At 53.3% G+C, this 23,578-nt stretch overlaps 3 protein-coding genes across 4 annotated transcripts; 2 read left to right on the plus strand and 1 right to left on the minus strand.

The window, feature by feature from the left end:
- Positions 1–614: 614 nt before the first annotated feature.
- Positions 615–6,310, minus strand: C26H1orf50 (chromosome 26 C1orf50 homolog). Its single transcript, XM_063177208.1, is given in 5 exon segments — positions 615–1,895; positions 2,559–2,690; positions 4,974–5,060; positions 5,946–6,232; positions 6,235–6,310. Coding segments are annotated over 5 exon segments (759 nt in total). The 5' UTR covers positions 6,296–6,310; the 3' UTR covers positions 615–1,703.
- On the plus strand, positions 6,294–14,253 carry P3H1 (prolyl 3-hydroxylase 1). 2 transcript variants are annotated; one of them, XM_063177207.1, is made up of 15 exons: positions 6,294–6,776; positions 7,176–7,328; positions 7,497–7,686; positions 8,167–8,298; positions 10,200–10,339; positions 11,030–11,119; positions 11,230–11,282; positions 11,644–11,765; positions 11,942–12,069; positions 12,186–12,281; positions 12,396–12,546; positions 13,023–13,140; positions 13,330–13,405; positions 13,571–13,711; positions 13,789–14,253. In XM_063177207.1, exons 1-15 carry the CDS (start codon positions 6,294–6,296, stop codon positions 13,900–13,902), a joined length of 2,187 nt encoding a protein of 728 aa, XP_063033277.1. In that variant the 3' UTR covers positions 13,903–14,253. The 2 variants fall into 2 exon arrangements, 1 of the variants encoding a protein (XP_063033277.1); XR_010030654.1 differs by lacking the exons at positions 13,571–13,711; positions 13,789–14,253 and having other exon boundaries at positions 11,942–12,085; positions 13,330–13,351.
- A 1,337-nt stretch (positions 14,254–15,590) lies between these two features.
- On the plus strand, positions 15,591–21,502 carry CLDN19 (claudin 19). Its single transcript, XM_063176953.1, has 4 exons — positions 15,591–15,813; positions 16,732–16,896; positions 17,129–17,216; positions 18,251–21,502. The coding sequence occupies exons 1-4, from the start codon at positions 15,591–15,593 to the stop codon at positions 18,405–18,407; spliced, it is 633 nt and encodes a 210-aa protein (XP_063033023.1). The 3' UTR covers positions 18,408–21,502.
- The last annotated feature ends 2,076 nt before the right edge of the window (positions 21,503–23,578 follow it).

Raw genomic sequence — 23,578 nt, forward strand, 5'->3', positions numbered from 1 at the left:
CCAGTGCGTGGGATGAGGACAGAGGGACACTTGAGGTGCGGCTGTGTCCTGCAAAGGGGGATAAACTCCAGCAGTGACAAAACACAGTTACTGTGCTGGTCCCCAAGGGTCTCGTTTGTGCAGATGCCCTCACAGCTGGGCTCCACCAAGAAGCACCAACTCCATCCATAGCCAGCCCAGACCCAAAGGTCAGAATTCAGCTCCTACAAGTGGACACCAACCCTCCCATGTTGCCCACGGAGATGGCAAGGCAGTTGTGTACATGTAATGCCTGGAGCAGCATATAAGATCATCTTGTAATGTCAGGAAAGTGAGCAAGTCATGGGAGAATCCAACCAGATCTAATGTTACATACCAGGATCCAACCTGGACATCCTCTCTGTCAGTAAATTACAACTTTGGCTCCTCACAGAAAAGCAGGCAACTTCCCGAGGAAGCCCTGTGTGGCTGAGCAGAGAGAGGATATCTCCTCAGCAGCTCTGATCTTTACTTCTCCTTGGTTTTCCTAGGTGGACAAAACATGCTGGAAGTGTCCTACCAGCTCCACGTGCCACTAAGTCCTCCTGACAAAGCTAAAGGTATTTTTGCCACGCAGGAAAAACACCGGGCCTGTCTTGGTGGTACATGTGAGATAACAGTTTATTTATTTTACTCTCCCCACTGCTCTGGCATAAAATCATCCAGTATCCTGCCTCTACCTGGCAGCTCATGCACTCACATCCAAGGGGGAGTGCATGAGGATGTGTGTCGCAGACATCTTTTTATGAAAATCCTTTTCTTAGGATTTTTTCCTGCTGAGAAGCTACAGCAACAAAATGTAAACAACAGTTATCTGCTGCTGTGGAATGCATCAGGTGTGACTGTGATTGGCCCATCTTGAATGTTTACAATTAATGGCCAACCACAGACCAGTTAGCTTGGACTCTCTGTCTGAGCCACAAACTTTTGTTATTCATTCCTTTCTATTCTTAGCTTAGCTAGCCTTCTGAGAAGAAACTTCCTTCTATTCTTTAGTATAGTTATAATGTAATATATATATCATAAAATAATAAATCAAGCCTTCTGAAATATAGAGTCAGATCTACGTCTCTTCCCTCATCCTGAAAACCCCTGTGAACACGGTCACAGATGTCAAACACACATCATCTGAAGAGCACCTGAAGCCTGCATGGCACTTTTGAGAATGCTCTTTCCAGAGAAAAGAGCTTCGGGTCACCCTGTGTTCCCAGCTCAGGGATTCAGACCAGCTAGGACAGAGACCAGAAGACTCACCACAACAGACCCTTTGCACAGGCTTTTGACTACTCTTCCCAGGCCACAGAGCTCTTTAAACATGTGGATTTTAATAAGGGGGAAAATCCAGCCCTGAGATCGTTACCTGACGCACTCACAGTGAGGTACACCAGAGCCAGGCAGATAGGAGATATTATTTTACAGCATTAGCACATCTACCCCAAGCATTTCTGCTTTTTGCTCCAAGCACTCTTGGAACTGACAACTCCTGGTACAGATCAATAAAGTAAATTATTGGCATAGGTCAATAAAGTAAATTATTCAATTACTATAAAATCCCGTAAGACTGAATGCAGAATTAGTCTCCTTAAAGCACAAAAACAATCAGCATTTTTGTTTCTTGGTCTCTTTGCACCTCGCCTTTGGCAGCATACAGGCACTGTGTCCCCTCACTCAGGGACTCTGTGGGGTCACTTGTGTGACTTGGTCAGGCCCTGGAAGTTGGGCTCCGTGCACAGGGGCAGTGCTGCCTGCTGGTTCAACAGCTTCTCCAGGACAGTTATTTCAGCATCTCGTCTCTCTATGTCCTCAAACGGAGTCCAGGACATGTCATGCTGGAGCTTATAGGCACCAAGAAATTCATGGGGAGTGGTACCCCATTCCTGGTGGAGAAGAGAGAGATTCCATCAGTGTTCAGTTTCCCTTGGAGGTGGGCTGTGCTGTCCTTAAGCCCTACTACCTTTGAAGCAGTCCCAGCTACACAACCATACCATTTCCTAACCTAAAAATAAGCTCAGCTACCCCAAGTCCAAGATCAGTGCTGAGCTCCAGCACTACTGACAAAGGAAGGCTTGTGGACACAAGATCCCCCTGACCTGCCCTGAAGCCTTCACCCTGTATGTAAGAATATGGGTAGTGTGGAAGGAGGAGATCTCTAAGAGCATCACCTCAGCTGCAGGCAAACTCAGTTCCTGGGCTGAAGTTCCTAAGAGACTGTCCTACCAGGCAGCCACACCAGCCAGCAAAGGTCAGGGCACATTGGCAGCCCTTTCCTCCCACACAAAGAACCACAGGTACCAAAAGACAAAATTCAGATCCATGCTCCAAAGGGCTTCTTGCCATTCTTCATCAAGAGCCAGAGAACTCTGTAAGATGGCTCTGGCTCCAGCAGACTAACCCAGAGCAACGGCAAACACCAAACCTGAGTAGGGACAAACAAATGCCCTCATCCAGCTGCTGCTTTTGCCTGAGCTTCATGTGTTCCCAAGCACCAGAAACACTACTTTTTTCCCCTCCCTACTTTTTCATGGCCTGTAACCACCCACCTTAGGAGACAGAATGGAGAAATACCGCTGCCCACTCTCCCGCCTGTACATGTAGTAAACGTTTCCCGGCTTCTTCACAATGTTGCAGGCTACGTGGTGCAGATCAGCATCCCTGTTAGCTTCATCTAAGACCTGGAATAACAAAACATCTTTACACTTGAAATAAAATAACAACATGCCATTGCCTCCCAGCCATAGCCCAAGACACATCACAAGGCCTTGATCTCCCTGCCACACAGGAAGGAGACGTTTTCCAGAGATAAAGTTTTTTCCAATTCTTCCCTGTCAGTAGGACTTCAGAGAACATCTCCACAGAGGTGGGGATACCTCTGCATCTCACCCCAGATTCATCTCTGTACTTGATGCCACCACATGTTGGGCTTATTCCTCACCTCCACACACAGCTGCTGGACTGGGGCCTTGTCTTGGTTTGAAAAGACAGGTGTCTGCTAAGGAAGGCAGGAGCCTCTCTTGAAATGGAAAATGTAAACCTCCTCCCTCCAAACTGTTACAGTTTTGAAATTAAGGGGGCTCTGAGGCAAAGATAGGGAAGTAGGAATAAAAGTTCTTTATTAAGGAAAAAAAATAAAAACAAAAATGCAGTAATACAAAACAACACTGACAGAGTCAGAAATATGACCTCACACCCTGTTGGTCAGGCTGTTGGTAGCAGTCTGATTAAATAATAGCTGCAGTCCTCCTGCAGTGCCAGCTGTGGTTCTGTTGAAGCAGTGATCCTGTAGAAGGGTGGAGTTTTCCTCTGAAGGTCCAGGGGTGATGTAAATGGGCCTGGTATTTCTCTGGAAATCCAGTGGAAAAGAAAGCTGCTCCTCTGGGGATCAAGTGGGAAAAGGCTGACTGTGGTGTTCCAAATCTCAGATTATATTCAGGTAGGAATGCTTGGCTCCTCCCCCTGGGCAGAGTATCTCCCAATGGGATGATGATAACTTTATCAGTCATGCAGTGACACTCAGTGCCCATTGACAGAAGATATCTCCCGGGAAGGAGGATGGGTCATGGCAGAGATAAGGAAAACTGCCCCACCTGGTTTTAACAGGTGGCCCAATTAACAGAAGATAAGTGCCCCACCTCTAACAGATGGTAATAGAATACACACCCCCAGCCACAACTTGCATTTGCAACCAAAGACAGGCCTTCCTGCTGTGCCCCGAAAGGGAAGGGGCAGCAAACAAAGGAGAATTCATCTCCCCAGTTCCACCACCTGACTGCTCCAGCTCCACCGGTTAATGATTACATGATGCAATGGCCTCAATGGCAGTGGGCCAGTTGCAATGACTGGCAGATCCTTCTCCATTCTGGCTCCTGATTTTACTACGAAGAATGGAAAGCTAGACTGATGAACACAGCCAAGTGCTGCTGTGTACTCCTGGGACCACCCACTCCAGCAAACCCATCCAGATAAACATGAAACCAAGCTTATCACTAGATAAAGAGCTCGTCTTTCCCAGTAGGGAGGCCTGAGAAACCACTAGAACTATCACCCTTGAAGCAGGTGGGAGGTAGAAGCAGGCAAGGAGAAACACCCCTCCGAGGTTAGGGTGAGAAGTACCTCACTCCCATAAGCCTTCGCAGGCACATGTTAATATCTTAAGTTCCATTGGTTCATACAGTTGCTCCACCCCAGTTCAGTCCCTATTCACCATATTTGTATGTTCCCTAGAAAGTTCTTCCCTCTCCTGATCCCCATTGGTCTCAGTTTGATTCAGTGTTCCACCCCTGTTACCCTATTGGTTCCCCTGGTCGGCTGCCCCTCCTCTGCACCATTTTCACTTGTTCCCATCGGACCTTAACCCTCAGAGCCACCCCTTTTTCACCGTATGAAACCCTGTGCCCTCAGTCCAAGTTTATCCTTGTCCCTGGATTCCCGTTCAGACTCCGTAGACTGTCCCTGAACTTCCTTACAAAGACCTGTCCTTTGCCTCTGTTGCCAGCTCTCACAGCGAGCGTGCTCCAGGCCCTGGAAGCGCTAGTCGCTCACAGAGGAATCCACTGAAGTGCACAATTTACCCCAGGGCCTCAGATCCAGCTAGGGCCACATCATCACTTCAGCAGATCCTTCCAAGAGCATAGTGCACACACAAATCACCAGTTCCAAAACCACTCATCTCTTTCTGTCCTGATACCCGCGAGCTGTTTTGGACCACCTGCCCTTGCCCCCCTACTTTATTCATAAAGTCCTTCCTGGTTTGGTGAGGACACAGGGAAGCACAAAAATCAACCCTCCCCCATCCCCCTTGACGCTGGACAATAAATCTCCTTATTTTTCCACTAAATCTTCTCTGCTCAGCTCCTAGCTCCAATTCACATGTAGGCCACAGCCCTTCCCAAACGCCCAGCAGCGGCAGCAGATGCTCATCTCCCAAGGCAATGAGCCTTCTGCCCATCCTTGCTCACCTTCCGCGCCTGCTCCTGCAGGTGCCGGATCTGCTCAGCGATGACTGTCAGCTTGCTGCAGGCATTTGCTCGGACAAAGTCATCAGCCTGGGAGAGAAAATTGGGCAGGTGAGAACAGGAAGAACGACAGCCCTCTGGACTGTGCTGAGCCAGCTGTGGTCAAGCTCAAGGCATCCACAGAGTTGGGGGGTGCAGGAGCTGTCCTGGCACCCCTGGGCAGGAGCAAGGACCAGGAGCTGTCTGCATAGGCTGAGGGGCAGTGAGAGGGAGCAGCAGGACATACTGGGAGGCAATGGGTTGGACTGGGAGGTAGTGGGCTACACAGGGAGCAGGCAGAAGGACATCCACTGAGCTTTAAGGTGAAGCTCTGAGGAACATCACCAGAGATCAGTAGGATGTACTATGAGGCACTGGAGAAATAGTGTAACATACTGGAGCGCACTGGGAGGACCAGTAGAACATATCAGGAAAACCTGGGGAGGACTGAGAGGCAGGATGGACTGAGAATCACTGAAGCAGTCATAGAACACATCAGGGGTGCTAGGATGGACTGGCAGCATGGTAGTGGGAGGCATCTGTACATGCTGCTGTGAACTATATATAGGGGGACATACTGGGAGGCAGCAGGGCATACTGGAATGGGACTTCAGTGGGATGCTCTGAGTCACTGTGGGGCAGCAAGGCACAGTGGGAAGCACTGAAGTGCAATGAGAGGTTCTGGAGACACCAACAAGGTGGGAAGTCAGGACGATGCCGGCGGGGCACTGCAGCATACTGGGAGGGGACAGTGGGAGATTGTGGGAATCAGCACAGGACACACCAGGAGGCCGCCGGGGTCACCGGAAAGCAGCGGGACGTGCTGGGAGTCGCCAAGGCCGCCGCCGCCTGAGAAGGCCCGGAGACGTCCGGGAAGCAGCGGACAGCGAGCCCAGCCCTGCCCCCGCAGCCCCGTCGCTGGGACCCGGCCCTCACCTGCTGCACCTGCTGGGCCAGGGCCACTAGGTCACCGGGGTCCCCGACGCGGCCGGCGCGGCCTGCGCTGCCCTCGACCAGGGCCAGCTCGGGGCCGGGACCCGGGCCGGGGCCGGGGCCGGGGCCGTCATCCCCAGGCTCCGAGCCACCCTCCGCCATGCACAGCCACGACCCACCGCTTCCGCCCGGTGGAGAGGCTTCCGCCGAGGCGTCAGCACGCACCGTGAGGGGCGCGACCATGGCGGGGCTCTGCTGGCGCTGACTGGCCGGCGGCGGGGCGGAGGGGCGGAGTTAGGATCGCTCCGGCGCCCGGCCTGGCTGGTGCCGCGGTTCGGCCGGCGTTCGGACATGGCGCTGTCGCCGCCGCTTCTGCTGCTGCCGCTGCTGATGGTGCTGCTGGCGCGGGCGGCCACGCCACCGGAACCGGTCCTGGTCCCGGTGCCGACCCTAGCACCGGGCGACCCGCCGTTGCCCGCCCAGTCCCCGGACGCGCTGTTCGCCGCCGGTGCCGAGGCGTACGCGCGGGGGGACTGGCCCACCGTGGTGCTGCAGATGGAGCGGGCGCTGCGGGCGCGGGCCGCCGTGCGCTCCCGTCTGATGCGGTGCCGCCTGCGCTGCGCCAACGCCACAGCGGGGCCGGCGGAGGCGACCGAGTCCCAGCCCGACCCGGTGCTCCGGGACTTGTGGTTCTTTCGTGCGCTGCTTCGCCGCGCCGCCTGCCTGCGGGACTGCGGCCCCGCTGCGCCCTCCCGATACCGCCTGAGCGAGGAGCTGGACCGGGAGTTCAGCCGGCGCAGCCCCTACAACTACCTCCAGGTCGCCTATTTCAAGGTGCGGCACCGGCGGCGGGGAAGGAAAGCGAAAGGGGGAGGGGAAGGGAAGGAAAGGAAAGGGGTGTCCCGCTACGACGGGTTTTGGGACGGACGGGATGCGCGGAGGATCCCGGAATCGGGCGGGAGGATGGATGGGTGGGAGCGGGTGAACCGGCCAGTGGCGATCCCGGTCCCAGGCCGCCGGGAGGGTTCGGTGTCTGCCCCGGCGAAGTGAGGTTGCCGGCTGGCAGTCTCGGCCTTGCCCCCCCGCCTTCGCGCCCCCCCACCAGTGCCACGTCGGAGCTCGCCGGAGCCGCCCCCGTCACCGCCCTCCGGCCCGGCTGCCGGGATGCCCCGGGAACGGGTGTCCGCTCCGCTCTGCACGGGAGCCGCGCTGTCTCACCCTCGTCCCACCCAGATGAACCGGCCGGCGCAGGCGGCGGCGGCCGCTCACACTTTCTTCGTGGCCAACCCCGGACACCAGGAGATGAGGCAAAACCTGGAGTACTACCAGGCCATGGTGGGAGTCCACGAGGATGACTTCACTGACCTGGAGGCCAAACCCCACCTGGTGAGAACCTCCCTTCCCAAAGTCCCTGTCCGCTGTGCAACCCAGGGCAATCCCACCACAGCTGCTAGCTCAGAGAGCTCGTGAGGTGCCACTGTGGAGGGGATGAGACGACCCATCACAGGGGGGTGAAGCACTGAGATCCCCTCATCGTTTCTCATCCTTCCGCAGAGCGAATTTCAGCTGGGCGTCCGGTTTTACACAGAGGAGCAGCCAGCTGCTGCCATCCTGCACCTGGAGAAGGCGCTGGAGGAGTATTTTGTGGCAGACGCTGAATGCCGCGCTCTCTGCGAGGGACCGTATGACTACGAGGGTTACAACTACCTTGAGTACAATGCAGACCTTTTCCAGGCCATTACAGGTGGGAGCCATGCCTTCTGTGTCCTGTCACAAGAGTTGAGTACAATTCTCAGGAGGTTGGTCCACAAAGACCTGGGGTGGGGGTAGGGGGTCCCTGAAGAGTGGAAACCCCATCCTAGCTTTCACTAGGGAAGGTGTGGCTAGTAAATGGCAGGAGGTGTTTACCTGCACTTAGCACTGGGACTGATGCCCAGGAATTCTCCTAATTCCAGAGGAACATGGAAAGACAGAAGAGAGACCAGTAGAGGGTCACCAGGATGTGATGGGAGGCTGATGATGGCTAGTCCGTCCTGAGAGAGCACCACAACCCCACACTGGTCAACTCTGAGGTGGACGACCCCCATCCCTGAGGGTTTTCCGCTACCAAAAAGCTTGCAACAGTATGAGCAGGAGGCCCAGTATGAGCAGGAGATTGAATACCCCTCAGGGTCCTGCCCATCAGCCCGTGGGTGACTGTGAGCATGGTGTTTTTCTCTTCCAGATCACTCCATGCAAGTGCTAAGCTGCAAGCAGGGCTGTGTCACAGAGCTGGCCTCCCAGCCCGGCCAGGAAAAGCCTCTGGAGGATTTCCTGCCCTCGCACTTCAACTATCTGCAGTTTGCCTACTACAACAGTAAGCAGCTCCTCACCTCATCCTCTGTGGTTGTCAGCACTCAGCACTCTGCCTGAAATCATAGATCCTTAGAGTGGTTTGGTGGGGAAAGGGCCTTCAAAGATGATCTCATCAGTAGAACAACTGAAGATGAAGGGACATCTAGCACTGGTCACTCAGATCTCCCAGAGCCCCATCCAACCCAGTCTCTAACACTCTGGGCACAGACTGCCCAGACTAAAATTCCTTCCTTATGGCCAACCTGATTCCTTCCCTGGCACAGACTGCCCAGACCTAAAATTCCTTCTTTATGGCCAGCCTCATGCTGCCCTTGTTCAGTTTAAGACAATTCCCCTTGTCCAGTCACTATAAACCTTATAAACTACAAAAGTTGTCTTCATCTCTCTTGTGGCCACTCTTGGTACGGGAAGGCCATCAGGATCTCTCAGGAGCCTTCTCATGTGCAGGTTCAACAAGCCAAATTCTCTCAGCCTTTCTTCACAGAGAGGCTCCAGTCCTCTGAGCGTTGTGGTGGCCTCCTCTGGACCCGCACTAATGAGTCCATATCCTTATGCTGGGGAGCCCAGAGCTGGACGCAGCACTGCAAGTGGCATGTCACCAGAGTGGAGCAGAGGGGCAGAATCCTTCCCTCACCTGTTGCCCATGCTGCCAGGGATCAGCCTGGGGAGGGGGGGCTTCTGAGCTGCTAGTGCACATGGATGGGTCCTGTGCAATTTTTCATCCACTATTAACTCCATGTCCTTCTCCTCTGGGTGCTCTAATCCCATCCATCCCCCCATCTTCACTGATACTGCTGGAGAGCCTTCCACTAGGCCTTGTACTTCATGAGGTTCAAGAGGCATGTTCCTCCTGCCTGAAACATTCTCCAGGAGATTAGATCACTCTGTGCTTGGCTGCAGTCCCTGTCCACGTTGCTTTATTACTGGGCAGCTTCACTTTTCAAGTGAAACAACAGCCGAGAGAAACATTTTTTTTCCTCCTTGCCAGCTGTCCACCTCTTGCCTCAAATCACAGCAGCACACTCCCACTGCAGAAGAGTTACAACCCAGGAAAATACACCTGATTTGATATCATTTTATTTCATATATATTCATTTTTATATACGAAATATAAAATATTTCATATTTTATACTTCTTTAGAAAAGTATAAGATGTTTCTGTGTGAATTTCTCCAAAAGGAGGGGAAAAATACGAAGTCCAAGAAAATACAAATCCTCAAGAAGAGACAGCTGTGAGGGGACCTCATCAATGTTTGTCAGTATCTGCAGGGTAACGCTGGAGGATGTGATCAGGCTCTGCTCCGTGGTGCTGAGCAATAGGACAAGAGCCAGAAACTCATGGCTAGGAAGTTCCATCTGGATATGAGGATGTTTGCAGTGACTGAGCACTGAAGAGCTTGTCCAGAGAGGGTGTTACATCTCTCTCACTGGGGATATTCCAGGCAATCTGGACACAGTCCTGTGCTGTATGCTCAGGGAGGTTGGGCTGGATGACCCACTGTGGTCCCTTCCAATCTGACTCATTCTGTGATTTTGTGATGCTGTGAAAGACCACATGAAATTGGGGTAGGATGTTTCAGTGGCTGGAAACTGCAGGTTTGCCAGTAAATGGTTGGGTCTGGCTCCTCTAAATAGGCTTTGTCATGTTTTCCAAGTGAGAAAAGTACCCAAGCTGTACAAGTACCCCTGGTTTCTGCTGTGATGGTTTCTGGAGAGAGGAGAGCACCACAGAGTCTGAATTTTGCCTTTGTGGCAGCAGTTATCCTTGCCCCAGGGGATCTGCCCTACTTGTGACACAGTTTGGAACACAAGGACTATGTCTTTCATCTCTCCTCCATATCTGTCTTTGTTCTGCCTCCAGTGTCCTTGGACGTGCCATTAACAGCCCATTTCTTATTGCAGATGGAAATTATGAAAAAGCCATTGAATGCGCCAAGACCTATTTGCTCTTCTTCCCACATGATGAGGTGATGAACCAGAATTTGGCCTATTACACTGCTGTCCTGGGGGAAAACCTGGCCAGACCCATCCAGCCGCGGAAGGTGAGCAGTCAGAAGGAGGAATGATTGCAGGGACATCTTCTCCTCTCACTGGGGACCTTTGCAGAAGCTGTAGGTTCTCTTCCGTACCAGATACCTAAGGTGGACAGGAATGGGTGGATTTAAGGTCAGACAACCTGGAAAGTAGCTGAAAAACATCACTGGCAAAATGTCTTAGGCCAAGTGAAGTTGGATGACAGGCACACATGGACCCTTTCTTGGTAGAGGGGGCTGTGAGAGGCAGGTGGACAATCTTTTTAGGAGGATCTGAGGCTACCTCTGTTGCACTTTTCCACAGCTGAAGTGAAATTGCTTAAAAAGGAGAGGATTTGGCTTCAAAATGGCCAAATCTGGATGGCCAGGTCCTGCCTGGGATGTGATAGGCATGGATGGGAGTATCTGCCCCACACCAGTTGGAGTAGGGGAAGGGAAACTGCTCCTAAAGAGCTTCCTGCATAAGGGACACACATGTGCCTCTGCTCAACTGTCATCTCCCCAGGGCTTGTCCACAGGGAAGTTCAGACAGGATGGGGAATGCCACTTGCTGCCCAGCTGCCAGATAGAGCAGGAAACAAGGCTGCGGGTCTGGAGCAAGGACCACAGGAATGGTGTAAACCTGCATCTTCCTGCCCACATTCGGGGTTTTTCAGAATCCTGCTCTACCTCACCCCATCCCTCTGCCCCTTGCCACAGGAGATCCAGGCATATTACCAGCAGAGTCTGATGGAGAAGGAGCTGCTCTTCTTCAGCTATGACGTCTTTGGCATCCCTTTTGTGGACCCGGTGGGTGATGTGAGACCAGGGTGACGCAGTGGCCAGATGGAATGCAGATGAGGGATCTGTGTCCTGGCCAGATCTTTGTCCAGCTCCTGATGTTGTTCTTCTGGTGGCAGGACACATGGACACCTGAAGAGGTGATACCAAAAAGACTGCGAGAGAAACAGAAGTGAGTGCTGTCCCCAGCCAAGCTCACCCAATGGGGGTCTGACAGGACAAACCTTTCTTCCAGTGTGGGCTGTGGGCCAAAGGACATAGCATAGAGCTCCTGCCAGGGGATGTTTTGATGCTGGGACTGGAAGAGGCTGCTGGAGGGCAGAACTTTATTTGCCATCAGCCCATGGGATGATGGGCATGTGTAGGTCACCCCAGACACCTCAGAGTGAGGGATGCATTGAGGTGACTCTCCAGTCTAGGTGTGAGCTTTGTTACGAGCACCTGAGACAGCTTGTCCTGCCCTTGTCTTAGTGGCCCTCATTTCTGGTGTGGGGACAGTGGGGTGGTGGTGCTGATGGCTGCCGCATGCCCAGGGTGGAGCGGGAGACTGCAGCACGCATCTCTGAGGAAATCGGCAACCTCATGAAGGAGATTGAGACACTGGTGGAGGAGAAGGCCAAAGAGTCTGCCGACATGAGCAAGTTCATCCGAGAAGGTGGAGAAGGCCAGGAGGGGAGGTGGGATGGAGACCTTTGTGACCCCTGCTGCTAGTTCACAGTCCCTCTACACATGGGTGGCAGCAGGAGCAGGTGGAGGGACCACAGCTTCCCCCAGCCCTACCAGAGCTGGTGGCATCTCTCCCCACATCCACCAATCCCACTTGTGCCACAGGTGGCCCTTTGGTGTACGAAGGAGCCAGTGTCACCATGAACTCCAAGGCCCTGAATGGCTCCCAGCGTGTCGTGGTGGATGGAGTCCTGTCTGCTGAGGAGTGCCGAGAACTGCAGAGACTCACTAACGTGAGTGCAAGAACAGGTAGAGAAGGCAGGGATGGATAGAGGATCCCATCTGTCCATCAAGGGGTCCCATCCTGCAGCTCACACATCACACCAGTAACACAAATCGGGTTTTACAGGCAGCTGCCTCGGCTGGAGATGGCTATCGGGGGAAGACCTCTCCTCACACTCCCAGCGAGACCTTCTATGGCGTGACTGTCCTCAAGGCCCTCAAGGTTGGGGTGGCTGTGTGGAGAAACAGGCTGTGGGGACAAGGTAGGGTAGTTTTGGGGGAGATGGTTGCCCATGCCCATATGGGGCTGAGTCCCTGTCCTGTCTGTCCTCCACAGCTGGGGCAGGAGGGGAAGGTGCCCCTGCACAGTGCCTACTTGTACTACAACGTGACAGAGAAGGTGCGGCACATGATTGCGTCCTACTTCCGCCTGGAGGTCCCACTCCACTTCTCCTACTCCCACCTAGTGTGCCGCACAGCCATTGATGGTGAGTGTGGCCCAGAGGAACAAGTCTTTTGTCTTTTCCTGTCTGGATCTCCTCTAACAGCTGGAGTGGTGTAGTCTTGGACCTTTCTTTGGAGACCTCCTTGCTGCTCCCTAACCCACTCTTCTTCCCAGGAGGGTGTAGGAAGCTTGTCCCTAAGCCCAGTCTGGGAAGATGAGCAGCAGCTCTGCTGGTTGCCTCTAACAGGGCAGATGGCCTCATGCTATACAGGATTTCATCATTCTGAGGCATTTTGGGATGGGCGCTGAGAGAGGTTGTACCTGGAGGGCCATGGAAGTGCCATGGGACAAGTCAACAGTGTTTTATGCCACCCAAATGGCCTTGCACGATCCACGCTCCAGCAAGTGGAAGTGCTTTAGGCTAACGCATGACTTTCTTGTCATCTACAAGCACGGGATACTTGGGGATGGACCCTGTTCTTGCACAGAGGGCTCCTGACGTGCCCTGTTCTACCCTAGAGAAGCAAGAAGGCCGGAGTGACAACAGCCATGAGGTGCATGTGGACAACTGCATTCTCAATGCAGAGGCACTGTTGTGCGTGAAGGAACCCCCAGCCTACACTTTCCGGGATTACAGGTACTGGTGGTGGCTGTCAGCTGCACCTTCCCCACCTAAGGGTACCATGATTTGGTGGCACCTGAGTTGGGAGGAGCAAGGTAGGAGGTACACCAGACCTGGGCTTTCTTGCCTCTGGCTCTTGCCATGGTGCTGGAGAGCTCTGGTGATGGTTACTTGTCACCTCCACTTGTCCCCTGCTCCCTTTAGTGCAATCCTCTACCTCAATGGGGACTTTGAAGGAGGAGCTTTCTACTTCACCGAGCTGGATGCCAAGACTGAGACCGTGAGTAGCTCAGCTCCAAGGATCCATGTGCAGCACCAAATCTAGCCCCTGCCTGTTGGCCCTGTGCCCTGGGAACATCCCCTGAGCCACTGCAAAAGATGAGCTTGGGTTGAGGGGAACCAACTCACCCCTGACTGGGGTCTCCTGGTCTCGCACCCTTGACAGGCAGAGGTCCAGCCGCAGTGTGGCCGTGCTGTGGGCTTCTCCTCTGGCTCAGAGAACCCCCACGGGGTGAAAGCTGTGACCAAGGGTCAGCGCTGCGCTATTGCCCTCTGGTTCACCCTGGACCCTCGGCACAGTGAGCGGGTAAGCTCCCTGCCAGCAGTGCGTAGGGGTTTTGGCTGGGACGGTGGCTGTGCTTACCACTATGGGTCTGCCCACAGGAGCGTGTGCAGGCAGATGACCTGGTGAAGATGCTTTTCAGTGTGGAAGAGGGGGATTTGGAGCCAGAGAAGGAATCACCAGCTGCCATTGCGGTCGGGAAGGATGAGCTGTGACATCCTACAGGGACCAGGACGTCTTTGCTGGGTCTAGTCATGTCAGCATTGTGGCTTCAAGCTGCATAGTCACAAGGGTAACATAGGGGATCCCCTCTGCCCCCAACCCAGTTGGAGTGGGGCTTTGGGGAGTGCTGTGTACTACCCCTGCAGCATCCAGTATTCCCCTGTGGAGCTGACCTGGGGTGTGTGACGGAGGCTCAAGGGTGGGAGACATGGGGACAAGGGAGGGATGCTCTGTTAGGGGTGGGGTCCTGGTGCCAATGGGTGCAGATGTGTGCCTTTCCTGAACTTGGAGGTATGTAAGTGCCTTCTGCAGAAAATGGGTGAATAAAGGTATTTTTTTTCTAAGCTGTTGCTTTCCAGGTGGGGACTGAAGGCTGGTGTCACCCTTTGGCTGTTGTCAGTGTTGGGGTACAACCTTCCCTCCTGGCAAGTATCTACCCAGGAGCATTGTAGCCCTCTAAGCCTCACAAAGGTGTTTATGGGAGACAAGGTGTCCCAGGGGCAGTAGTAGCAATGCAATCTCTGGCTGAGCATCCCCTGGACCTCGCTCCCATAACGTGGGAAGGAACCCACCATTCCAGTGAGGAGGGAACCGTCCTTGAACAAGAAGGACATTGAGCACCCTGGCACTCCCGGACAGGGCATTCAATTGTTCCTGCAGATGTCTCGCCATTACCATAACCATCCCGGGAATGTGGGCAAAAAAATCCTGCCCCATGTGCAGCCACCCAGCACCCCTATTTCATTTGGAGGGCCATTCAGCATTGGGGTGGGCAAGGGGGGATCTGGAGGATGTTTTCTCCAGGATGAACATACAGTCCCAGTGTAGGCTGCCCACCGTCCCAGTGTCCACCCCCAGCTGCCTGAGTTCGTGAGCAGACTGCTGATGAGGCCATGGCAGTTAACGATTGCCAGGTCCTGGGGCTGCAATGGGCTTGGTGTCACCAGGGTGGTGACACATGTTCCCCACACCCCCGCAGGCATACACCACTGACAATGGCTTCTCTTGTTGGTGCCATGGTGGCATGGTGTGCCTGAATTCCCTCACTGAATGAACTGTTTCCCTGCTCCCTGCTGAATTCCTGGAGTGACCCCTGGGGGCTCCCCATCTTCAGCAGGGGGTCAAGGATGGTAACTTCCCACTCACCCCCTTGCTCCTCCTGTCAGGGAGCCCCATTTTCACATGTCCCAACACTGTCATTGAGTGGTTTCCATCTCTCTCCAGACCTAAATCTCTTTTGTAGGACCCAAATATCTTCCATGCCCCAAATCTTTCCCCTAAGACCACATTCTTCCCTCTAGGATTCAAATCCCTTGCCTCCAACCCCACATCACTCTCCTCAGATTCAAATCTCTCCCCCTCAGACCTAATGCTCTTCCCTGGGCCCCAGTGCCCCTCCAGGCCTCTAATTCCCGCTTCCCGGTACCCAATTCCCCCGAAGCTCCAGGTAACCCACCCCCTTGGCCCCAACTCTCCCACTCGAAACTCAAAAAATCCCCTCTGGGACCTAAATCTCCCCGCGCAAGACCCACGTCCCTCCCTTCACCTCAAATCCTCCCCGACATTGCCCTCCTCCCCCCGCCCCGACCCGTGTTCCCCCTCAGAGCCGCCCCTCGGGCCTTGTCCCTCCTCCCACGGCCGCTCTCCGTCGGCCGGGGCGGGCCCGGGCGCGGCGGCGGCGATGGGCGGCGGGGCGCGGGAGCTGGCCGGGTACCTGGCGGCGCTGGCCGGCTGGGTGGCGGGGCTGGCGGCCGCCGTGCTGCCGCAGTGGCGGCAGAGCTCGTACGCCGGGGACGCCATCATCACGGCCGTGGGTCTCCATGAGGGGCTGTGGATGAGTTGCGCCGCCCAGAGCACCGGGCAGGTGCAGTGCCGCCTGCACGACTCGCTGCTCTCCCTCGAAGGTGGGTACGGGGGCCCGGGGCCCCGTAGGATGAGCCCCGCTTACTTTCCTGGGTGCAGTCTCCGCTCCCCGACTCTGCCTTGGTCTGAGCTCCCCTGGGATCCTGAGATGCCCTTGCCCCTTTGTAAGTCTGAGTCCCGCTGTGGGCTTGACCCTCCCCCGTATGGCTCTGAGCCCTTCTCTGTGTTTGAACCCACCTGTATGAGTTTGAACACACATCCCGAACAGGTCTGTACCCTCTTCACGTCTGGATGCCTCCTTCCCCTATGCATCTGAGCTCCCCTGGCTCTTCCTGGAGCCTGAGTCACCTTCAGGTCCAAGTCCTTCTTGCCCCCACTCCTATTGTAGATCTGACCCCCCATCAGAAGGGTCTGAGTCCACTCATCCACTGAGCTGAGCCTTGATGTGGGTCCAAGCTTCCCTCTCCATCTGTGAATCTTGGGCCCCCTCTCAGGACTGAGCCTCTCTTGGCCCTGTGGGTTTGAGCCCATTTGTGTGGCTGGGATGCTCCTGGCTCCAGCAGGTCTGAGCCCCAATGTGGGCGTCAAATTTAGATACCAACAGTGCCCCATGGGGACATCAAACACTCCCCCCCACCCCTGCTCCATGACCGTGCATCACCCTTTTGGCATTTGGTGACTGGTGCTGCTCCTGGCAAGGTAGTTTCCTAGCCCAGCACAGTCATGACCAGGATGAGGGTGGAAGGGAGGAAAGTCAGGGAAGGCATTGGGAGCAGTGCCTTGAGCTGAGCTGAGGTCCCCATATCTACCAAGTGGGGAGGATATGACACAGGAGCTACACAGCAAGGACAGGGTTAAGGACAGATCCATCACCAGCATGGAACACAGTGACCTTGCTTCCAGTGCCCGGCTGTGGTCAAAGGCACCTGCTGGGAGCAGTTTTTCTTCCCCCCTTGCAGTTCACATCCAGACATGCCGGGCTCTCATGGTCATTTCTCTCCTCCTGGGCTTCTTTGGCATCATCGTGAGCGTGGTGGGCATGAAATGCACTAAAGTTGGGGAGGAGGATCCTGTCACCAAAAGCCGCATAGCTGTTGCTGGAGGTGTTCTCTTCGTTCTCTCTGGTAAGGCAGCTCTAGCCTTCATACATCACTAGTGCAGGAATCCTCAAACACCTTTCAACGCTGATAGAGGAAGGGGAGCAGTTTGCTGAGGGCTGGATGTCACTGACAGCCAACGTTTGATGTCTAGTGGAACAGCTAAGCAACCATCTCACTGCATGGGCTTTGGACTAGGTGATCTTTAAAGGTCCCTTCCAACCCAAAACATCCTGTGATTCCACGATTCTGTGCCCAGGTCTGTGCACACTGGCTGCCGTGTCGTTGTATGCAACACAGGTGACCTATGAGTTCTTCAGAGAGACCACCATCCCCATCAACACCAGGTAAGACCCTGGCTCAGGAGGTGCCCTTCTGAATCCTGTCTTGTCCCTGCACTTCCCATTGGACCTTTCCTTTCTGGTTTTGGTGGGGCACAGCATTGTGGCCCAGTGTGCCCCACGGGTGGGACCTCTGCCAGCCCTGGCTGCCACCTTGCAGAAGATGTCGCTGATGCTAAAGCTTTAGCTGTTACCAGCTGGGACTGGGTAGTGGTGCACGTGTGGAATTTCAGCCCAGGGGAGGATTATAAGCTGGGGACATGTGGTAGCTGGATACAGCCAACAGGAAAGATGAGGATGGAGAGGGAAGAACTAAAATCTGCCTTGACATCACCTTGATCACCTCGTCGGAGCTTCAAGTATCCTGTTGCCCATCTCAGTTTGTATTGGAATACGGCTCCCAATATTCCCAGTTAGATTGTGCCTGGGCCAGTCTGACCCTCGCTGCTGGGCCAAAGGCAGCAGCTGCAGTGTATCACCCCAGAGATACCTTGGCTTGCTGGTGGTTGCAGCTGGGCACTGAACAAGTCCAGGCTTGTTAGGAACCCCGTTTACCTCAGGAGGAATGGCTTCAGGCAATGGTGAAGAGAAAAGGAGAGGATTCTGCTGGAGGGTTTAATGTCCAGAGGTTTATTCCATGGTTACAGAGGTCTGAACGTGAGCAACTGCTCCAACAGAATATCGGCCGCATGGTCTGATCACCTTTTAAGCTCAGGGACAGGGGGAGGGGAGGTACAGGTGAGCCACCAACCAGGTGAGAGGGGCAGGGTCTCAGGGGAAGATGACACCCAGACAGGCCAATGACCTCTGGGCACAGGGGCATCCTTTGAACTTGACCAACCACACGACGCCTTGCTGGAATGTTCAGCCTGATTGACAGGACTCACTCAGCATGGGGGCAAGGGGGAAGGGAGAGAGGTATAGGCACACCTGGGGAAGTGACCTGGAAGGCCAAAATGGGACATTACAGCACACCATAACAAGTGTGCACCTGTGCCTCTCTGCCCCTCCCTGATGCGCCCTTACCCCTTTCGTCACAGGTACGAGTTTGGCTCTGCTCTCTTCGTGGGCTGGGGGGCCGCCAGCCTCTCCATGCTGGGGGGGTCCCTCCTGTGCTGCTCCTGCCCTGCCAAGGAGCGCCGAGGACAGCGGTACCAGCAGCAGTCACAGCCCTCCACAGCCCAGGACTATGTCTGAGCCCTCGCCCTACGCTCCTGCTGCCCAGTGCCTCCCTTCCCTCCCAAAAAGAGGCAAGACCCCGGTGTTCCCACCCTGCCTGGACCCTGAATGTCCCGTGAGACCTTTCTCCTTCTTATCTTCCGTGTTTCAGCACCATTTTCAGTGCCAGCCTCCAAAGCAGAGGTTTTAAGTGTCACACCTGTCATATCCATCATTGCTGTGTTCTCAGCTGGGCGGGGTGCTACCCCCAGCCCCACATTGTGGCCACACCATCTCTGTCTGTCACAGGGATTCTCTGGGGGTGCTGCAGGGAGGCTGATGCCAGTGGCAAAGGGGCAGAGAGCCAGTTGGCCAATCCCACAGGGGTGTGCCACACAGAAGGGGTTTGTACCATGGCCACCCCTTTCTCACATCCTGTTTTCAGGAGCAAGTGGGGAGGAAAGCCAGTGTTTGGTTTTCCTTGGATGAGGTTTTTACTTCTAACAGCACCAGCCCAACTTGGGGTTCAAGCATCCCTAAGCCCCGTTCTTGGCAGAGGGATGCTTTTAGGATGCAGCATTGCCCTTCCTCATTGCTACTGAAAAGCAACAGTTTAAAATTATTATTAATTATTATTGATTCCTTCCTGGAGGCCAGTTGCTCCAGCTGAGCTCTGCCAGCCCAAACCTGCCTTGGACTCATTCCTGTCCAGGACCAGGCTGTGCCTTGTTAAACAATGAATGGGTTTGGGCAAATTAAAGCAGCAAAAAGAGGGTCTGAACATAAATTACTTGTTTTTGGTTACAGATGGACAGAGCCCTGAATTTTGGTGCCTCCCTGCTGGGTCCAAATCCCTCTTCCCCTGCCAAGATCCCCTAGAGCAGACAGTGAAGGTTCCAAATACAACCTGCTAATTGCCTCCACCAGTTTGTACCTCTATTCTACTGCTACTAATTGTTTTGCAACTGCCAAAGCTCCAATTTAATCTGTAAATCCTTCAAACTCTCTGTACTCCATCCCTCCAGCCCTGCTGCAGGTGTTGTGCCCACCAACCCACAGGGAACGACACTGAAAATTATCCAAACAGCTTCATAATCTATTTTTAAATTTTATCTTTAAACCCAAATATGAAGAGAAAGCTGATTTTTAAAAAATTTTGGGTTGCTCTATTTTATTTTGTTTATTTTATTTTGCTCTATTTTGTTTTATTCTGCTTTTCTCATTTTTATTTTCTTTCCTCCTGTTTTATTTCCTTTCCCTCTATTTGATGTTATGCCCACGCTCGGGTCTGGGTCCCTGGCTGTGCTGGAGGAGAAACAATGCTGTTTTTTCCCCGAGGGGGCGCGTGATTTCTCTCTTTCTCCCTGGCATGAACTGCCTTTGTCTCTTTTAAGTTGCAGTCCCCCTGCAAAGCTGTCCTGCACACCTCATGGGAGAGCAGTGCTTCTAGGCTGGCATCACCCATCAGGTGCTGAACCCAGATTTTGGGGTTCGAAAAACAACAACCAAAGCCACTGCAGTAAGGATTGAAAAGGAATCTTATGCTTTAAAAGAAACAAACAAAAACACACCCCCCCCAAAAAAAAACCAAAAGCAAAAACAAACAACCCCACACACTGAAAAGGCCTTTTTATATTTCAGTGTAAAGAATGTTTTTTATTCTATTAATATAAATTTCATTAACTTTCCCTTGGGATGCATGGCCTTGGATTTTTTTGTACTTAAAATTGTGACTTGGTGGTATTACAATATTTTAAATCATGAGCATCTTTCTGGAACTGTCTCTTTGACCTCCCCTCACTCCCCATCTGGACCAGTCCCCTCCAGTGCTGGTTCAGAGCCACTTCTGCAGCGTGGCAGGAGCCTTTCCCCCATCCTCAATAGTTCTTGCCCTCCTGGCTAAATATATTGCATCTTTTGCCACGTGTTGCTCTCAAAGGTGGGGATGTGTTCTTACAAATTTCTTCAGATTAAATCCTTGGGAATCCAGCTTGACCCCTCCACAAGTCTCTTCCCAAGGCTGAAATGCCACCAGCATCTTCCACTTATAGGCCCTCTTAGGAACCCTCATAGCTGAAGTCTTCCTGTTTTCTCCCTTTTGCCATTAATTCAGAGCTGACTTGTGCCTAATTGGGTATTTACTAATTTAAGCCGATTTTTATTCCCCTATGTGGGACGTGGCCCCTGCTGTGCATGTTTTTCTTTAGAGGACATGTTTTCCATCCAGGTTTTTGCATGGCTGCTGTGTCGTCTTAGCATCCTCGTCTTGCCTCCTGCGTCTAGTCCAGAAATACATCCCATCCCACCTCAGACCCAGGGATTTGCTGTCCTTGGTGGCTGCTGCGACATCTCCAGTAGTCACCTGAAGGCTTCCTGGGGATGGACACCCAGGCTGGAAGCACATCAGAGAGGGGGATCTGCCTTTGCTCACAGCACAGGCAGGCTGAAACGCTTTCCCCCCCTCCAACGCACTTAGTCATTAAACCAGTTGTTGGGAGTTGGGATTTTTTTCCTTTTTCTTTTACTTACAGATTTTTCTTTTTCCCATTAATTGCTAGGAAACTAACTACTGGGGACTTATGGATACTTAGGGGTGCTTAAGAAAGACAAAAACCGTGTCTGAAGTCGGGAGAGGAGTGGAGCATCTGGGTATAGCTTTTTTCCCTCGGGGAGTTTCTCTCCGGGGGAGAGAACGGGGCCAGGTAAAACAGACGGGGCTGGAGGCAGCTGGGTGCTCTCGCTCATTGGCATCGGAGGAGGACAGCCGGGCTCTCCCTTCCTGCAAGAGAGAATTGCCGGCACCGAAGGCCCGGTCACCATCTGCCCGTGTGCCCTGGCAGTCCCGAGCCTCGCCTCTGGGCCCCGCTGCCCTGGCCCCGCTGCTTTTTCGGTTTCTCCACGCTGTGGCCGTCCCTGAGTTCCAGCTGCCGCTGTGGAACTCCTAATACATCTAGTCCACCACCCCCGGATTATTTTTGCTCATTTCTGCCAGCTGTGACGGTAACTGCACCAAAGTGGAAAGTGCCAGCAGCCCAGAAGGCTTTTGCTGCGTCCCTGGTTCTGTTTGTTGTTAATGTTATTGTTTTGTTTGCCTTGTTATACATACTAGTAAAGAATTGTTATTCCTGTCCTCATATCTGCCTGAGAGCCCCTTGATTTCAAAATTATAATAATCCAGGGGTCGGGGGTTTACATTCTCCGTTCCAAGGGAGGCTCCTGCCTTCCCTGGCAGACACCTGTCTTTCAAACAAACACACCCGATTAATGAGTAGTATTGAGGTTTTGGGTCATACCTCTTGCTTTAAGCCAAAGCCCTGTGAAATAATTTTTAAATTTTAGTCATTTTTAAAATAGGCAGAAATGAGGGAAAAGGGAAAATTACCCCCACACATAGGCATGCAGAAGGGCTTTTCTCACACATCTAGGACATGGTTGTTTGAATTTGGTGGTGATTTTAATAATTCTTATTCACTGTCCTGCCCCTACAACATCTGCTGAGTCCTCTCTAGTCCTCTGAGATCATCCCATCTCAGAAAACATCTTTCTTTTTTTTCCCCCTTCCAGCCACAGCAGGTTTTTTTAGTAAAATATTTGCTGAAGTTCAAGGTTTGGGTCTTGCCAGCACGTTTTTAACACGTGGTTGCGACAAACCTCATCGTTTTGACAAGCTGAAATTTTTTTTGCAAACCCAAGATCCGATTTTCACTGTCATTACCCCGGGAAAGGAGCTTAATCATTGGACCACTGTTATGTGGAGTCGTGGGTGGGAGACAGACGCACGACACAGCGCAGAGTCATTGAGCACTGAGCTGAATGCGCTGCCCCTTCTGTGGGGTGTCTGAACCTCCCGGCTTGGAGAGCTGACTGGATGGCACCTCTCCCCCAGCTCTCTGGCCAGGGGTATTGTTGCAGTGTGTTGTAAACTTCCTTCCCTAGGTGTGCCTATGCCTCTCTCCCTTCCCCCTTGCCCCCATGCTGAGTGAGTCCTGTCAATCAGGCTGAACATTCCAGCAAGGCGTCGTGTGGTTGGTCAAGTTCAAAGGATGCCCCTCAGGCCTGGGGGTCATTGGCCTGTCTGGGTGTCATCTTCCCCTGAGACCCTGCCCCTCTCACCTGGTTGGTGGCTCACCTGTACCTCCCCTCCCCGTCCCTGAGCTTAAAAAGGTCATCAGACCATGCGGCCGGGATTCTGTTGGAGCAGTTGCTCACGTTCAGACCTCTGTAACCATGGAATAAACCTCTGGACATTAAACCCTCCAGCAGAATCCTCTCCTTTTTCTCTTCACCATCGCCTGAAGCTATTCCTCCTGAGGTAAACGGGGTTCCTAACAAGCCTGGACTTGTTCAGTGCCCAGCTGCAACCACCAGCAAGCCAAGGTATCTCTGGGGTGATACACTGCAGTTGCTGCCTTTGGCCCGGCAGCGAGGGTCAGACTGGCCCAGGCACAATCTAACTGGGAATATTGGGAGCCTTATTCCAATAGGGTATATCTGCATCTGAGCTTGAACAGGGTTGGCTGAGGCCTTTGTTACCTCTTTTCTAGAATGAGCCCGGCCAGACGAATTGGATTTGTTATGGCCAGATTTACCTTGTTCAGCCACAGACTAGCTGTGCTGTGACAGACTGCTCCTAGTTCTGCTCCTCCACCTGCCCCTTTTCACCCCCAAAAAGGTTTCAGTTGGGGATTCTGGGCCCCTCACTTTAGGAGGGACATCGAGTTACTTGAGCGTGTCCAGAGGAGGGCAACGAGACTAATAAGGGGCTTGGAGCACAAGCCATAGGAAGAGCGACTGAGGGAGCTGGGGTTGTTCAGCCTGGAGAAAAGGAGACTCAGGGGCGACCTCATCGCTCTCTACAACTTCCTGAAGGGTGGCTGTAGTGAGCTGGGGGTCGGCCTCTTTCTCCAGGCGACAACGGATAGAACAAGAGGACACAGTCTCAAGCTGCGTCAAGCGAGATGTAAGTTAGAATTAAGAAGGAAATATTTCACAGAAAGAGTGGTCAGATACTGGAATCATTTACTCAGTGAGGTGGTAGAGGCATCATCCCTTGAAGAATTCAAAAAAAGACTGGATGTGGCACTTGCTGCCATGATCTAGTTGAACAGTTAGAACATCGGCTGGACTTGATGATCTTATAGGTCTCTTCCAGTCTTGAACTTCTGTGATTCTGTGATTCTGTGATTAACAAAGTGGATTAGTTTGATATA

This window comes from Melospiza melodia, chromosome 26, assembly GCF_035770615.1.
Source record: "Melospiza melodia melodia isolate bMelMel2 chromosome 26, bMelMel2.pri, whole genome shotgun sequence".
In the NCBI taxonomy this organism is placed as follows: domain Eukaryota; kingdom Metazoa; phylum Chordata; class Aves; order Passeriformes; family Passerellidae; genus Melospiza; species Melospiza melodia.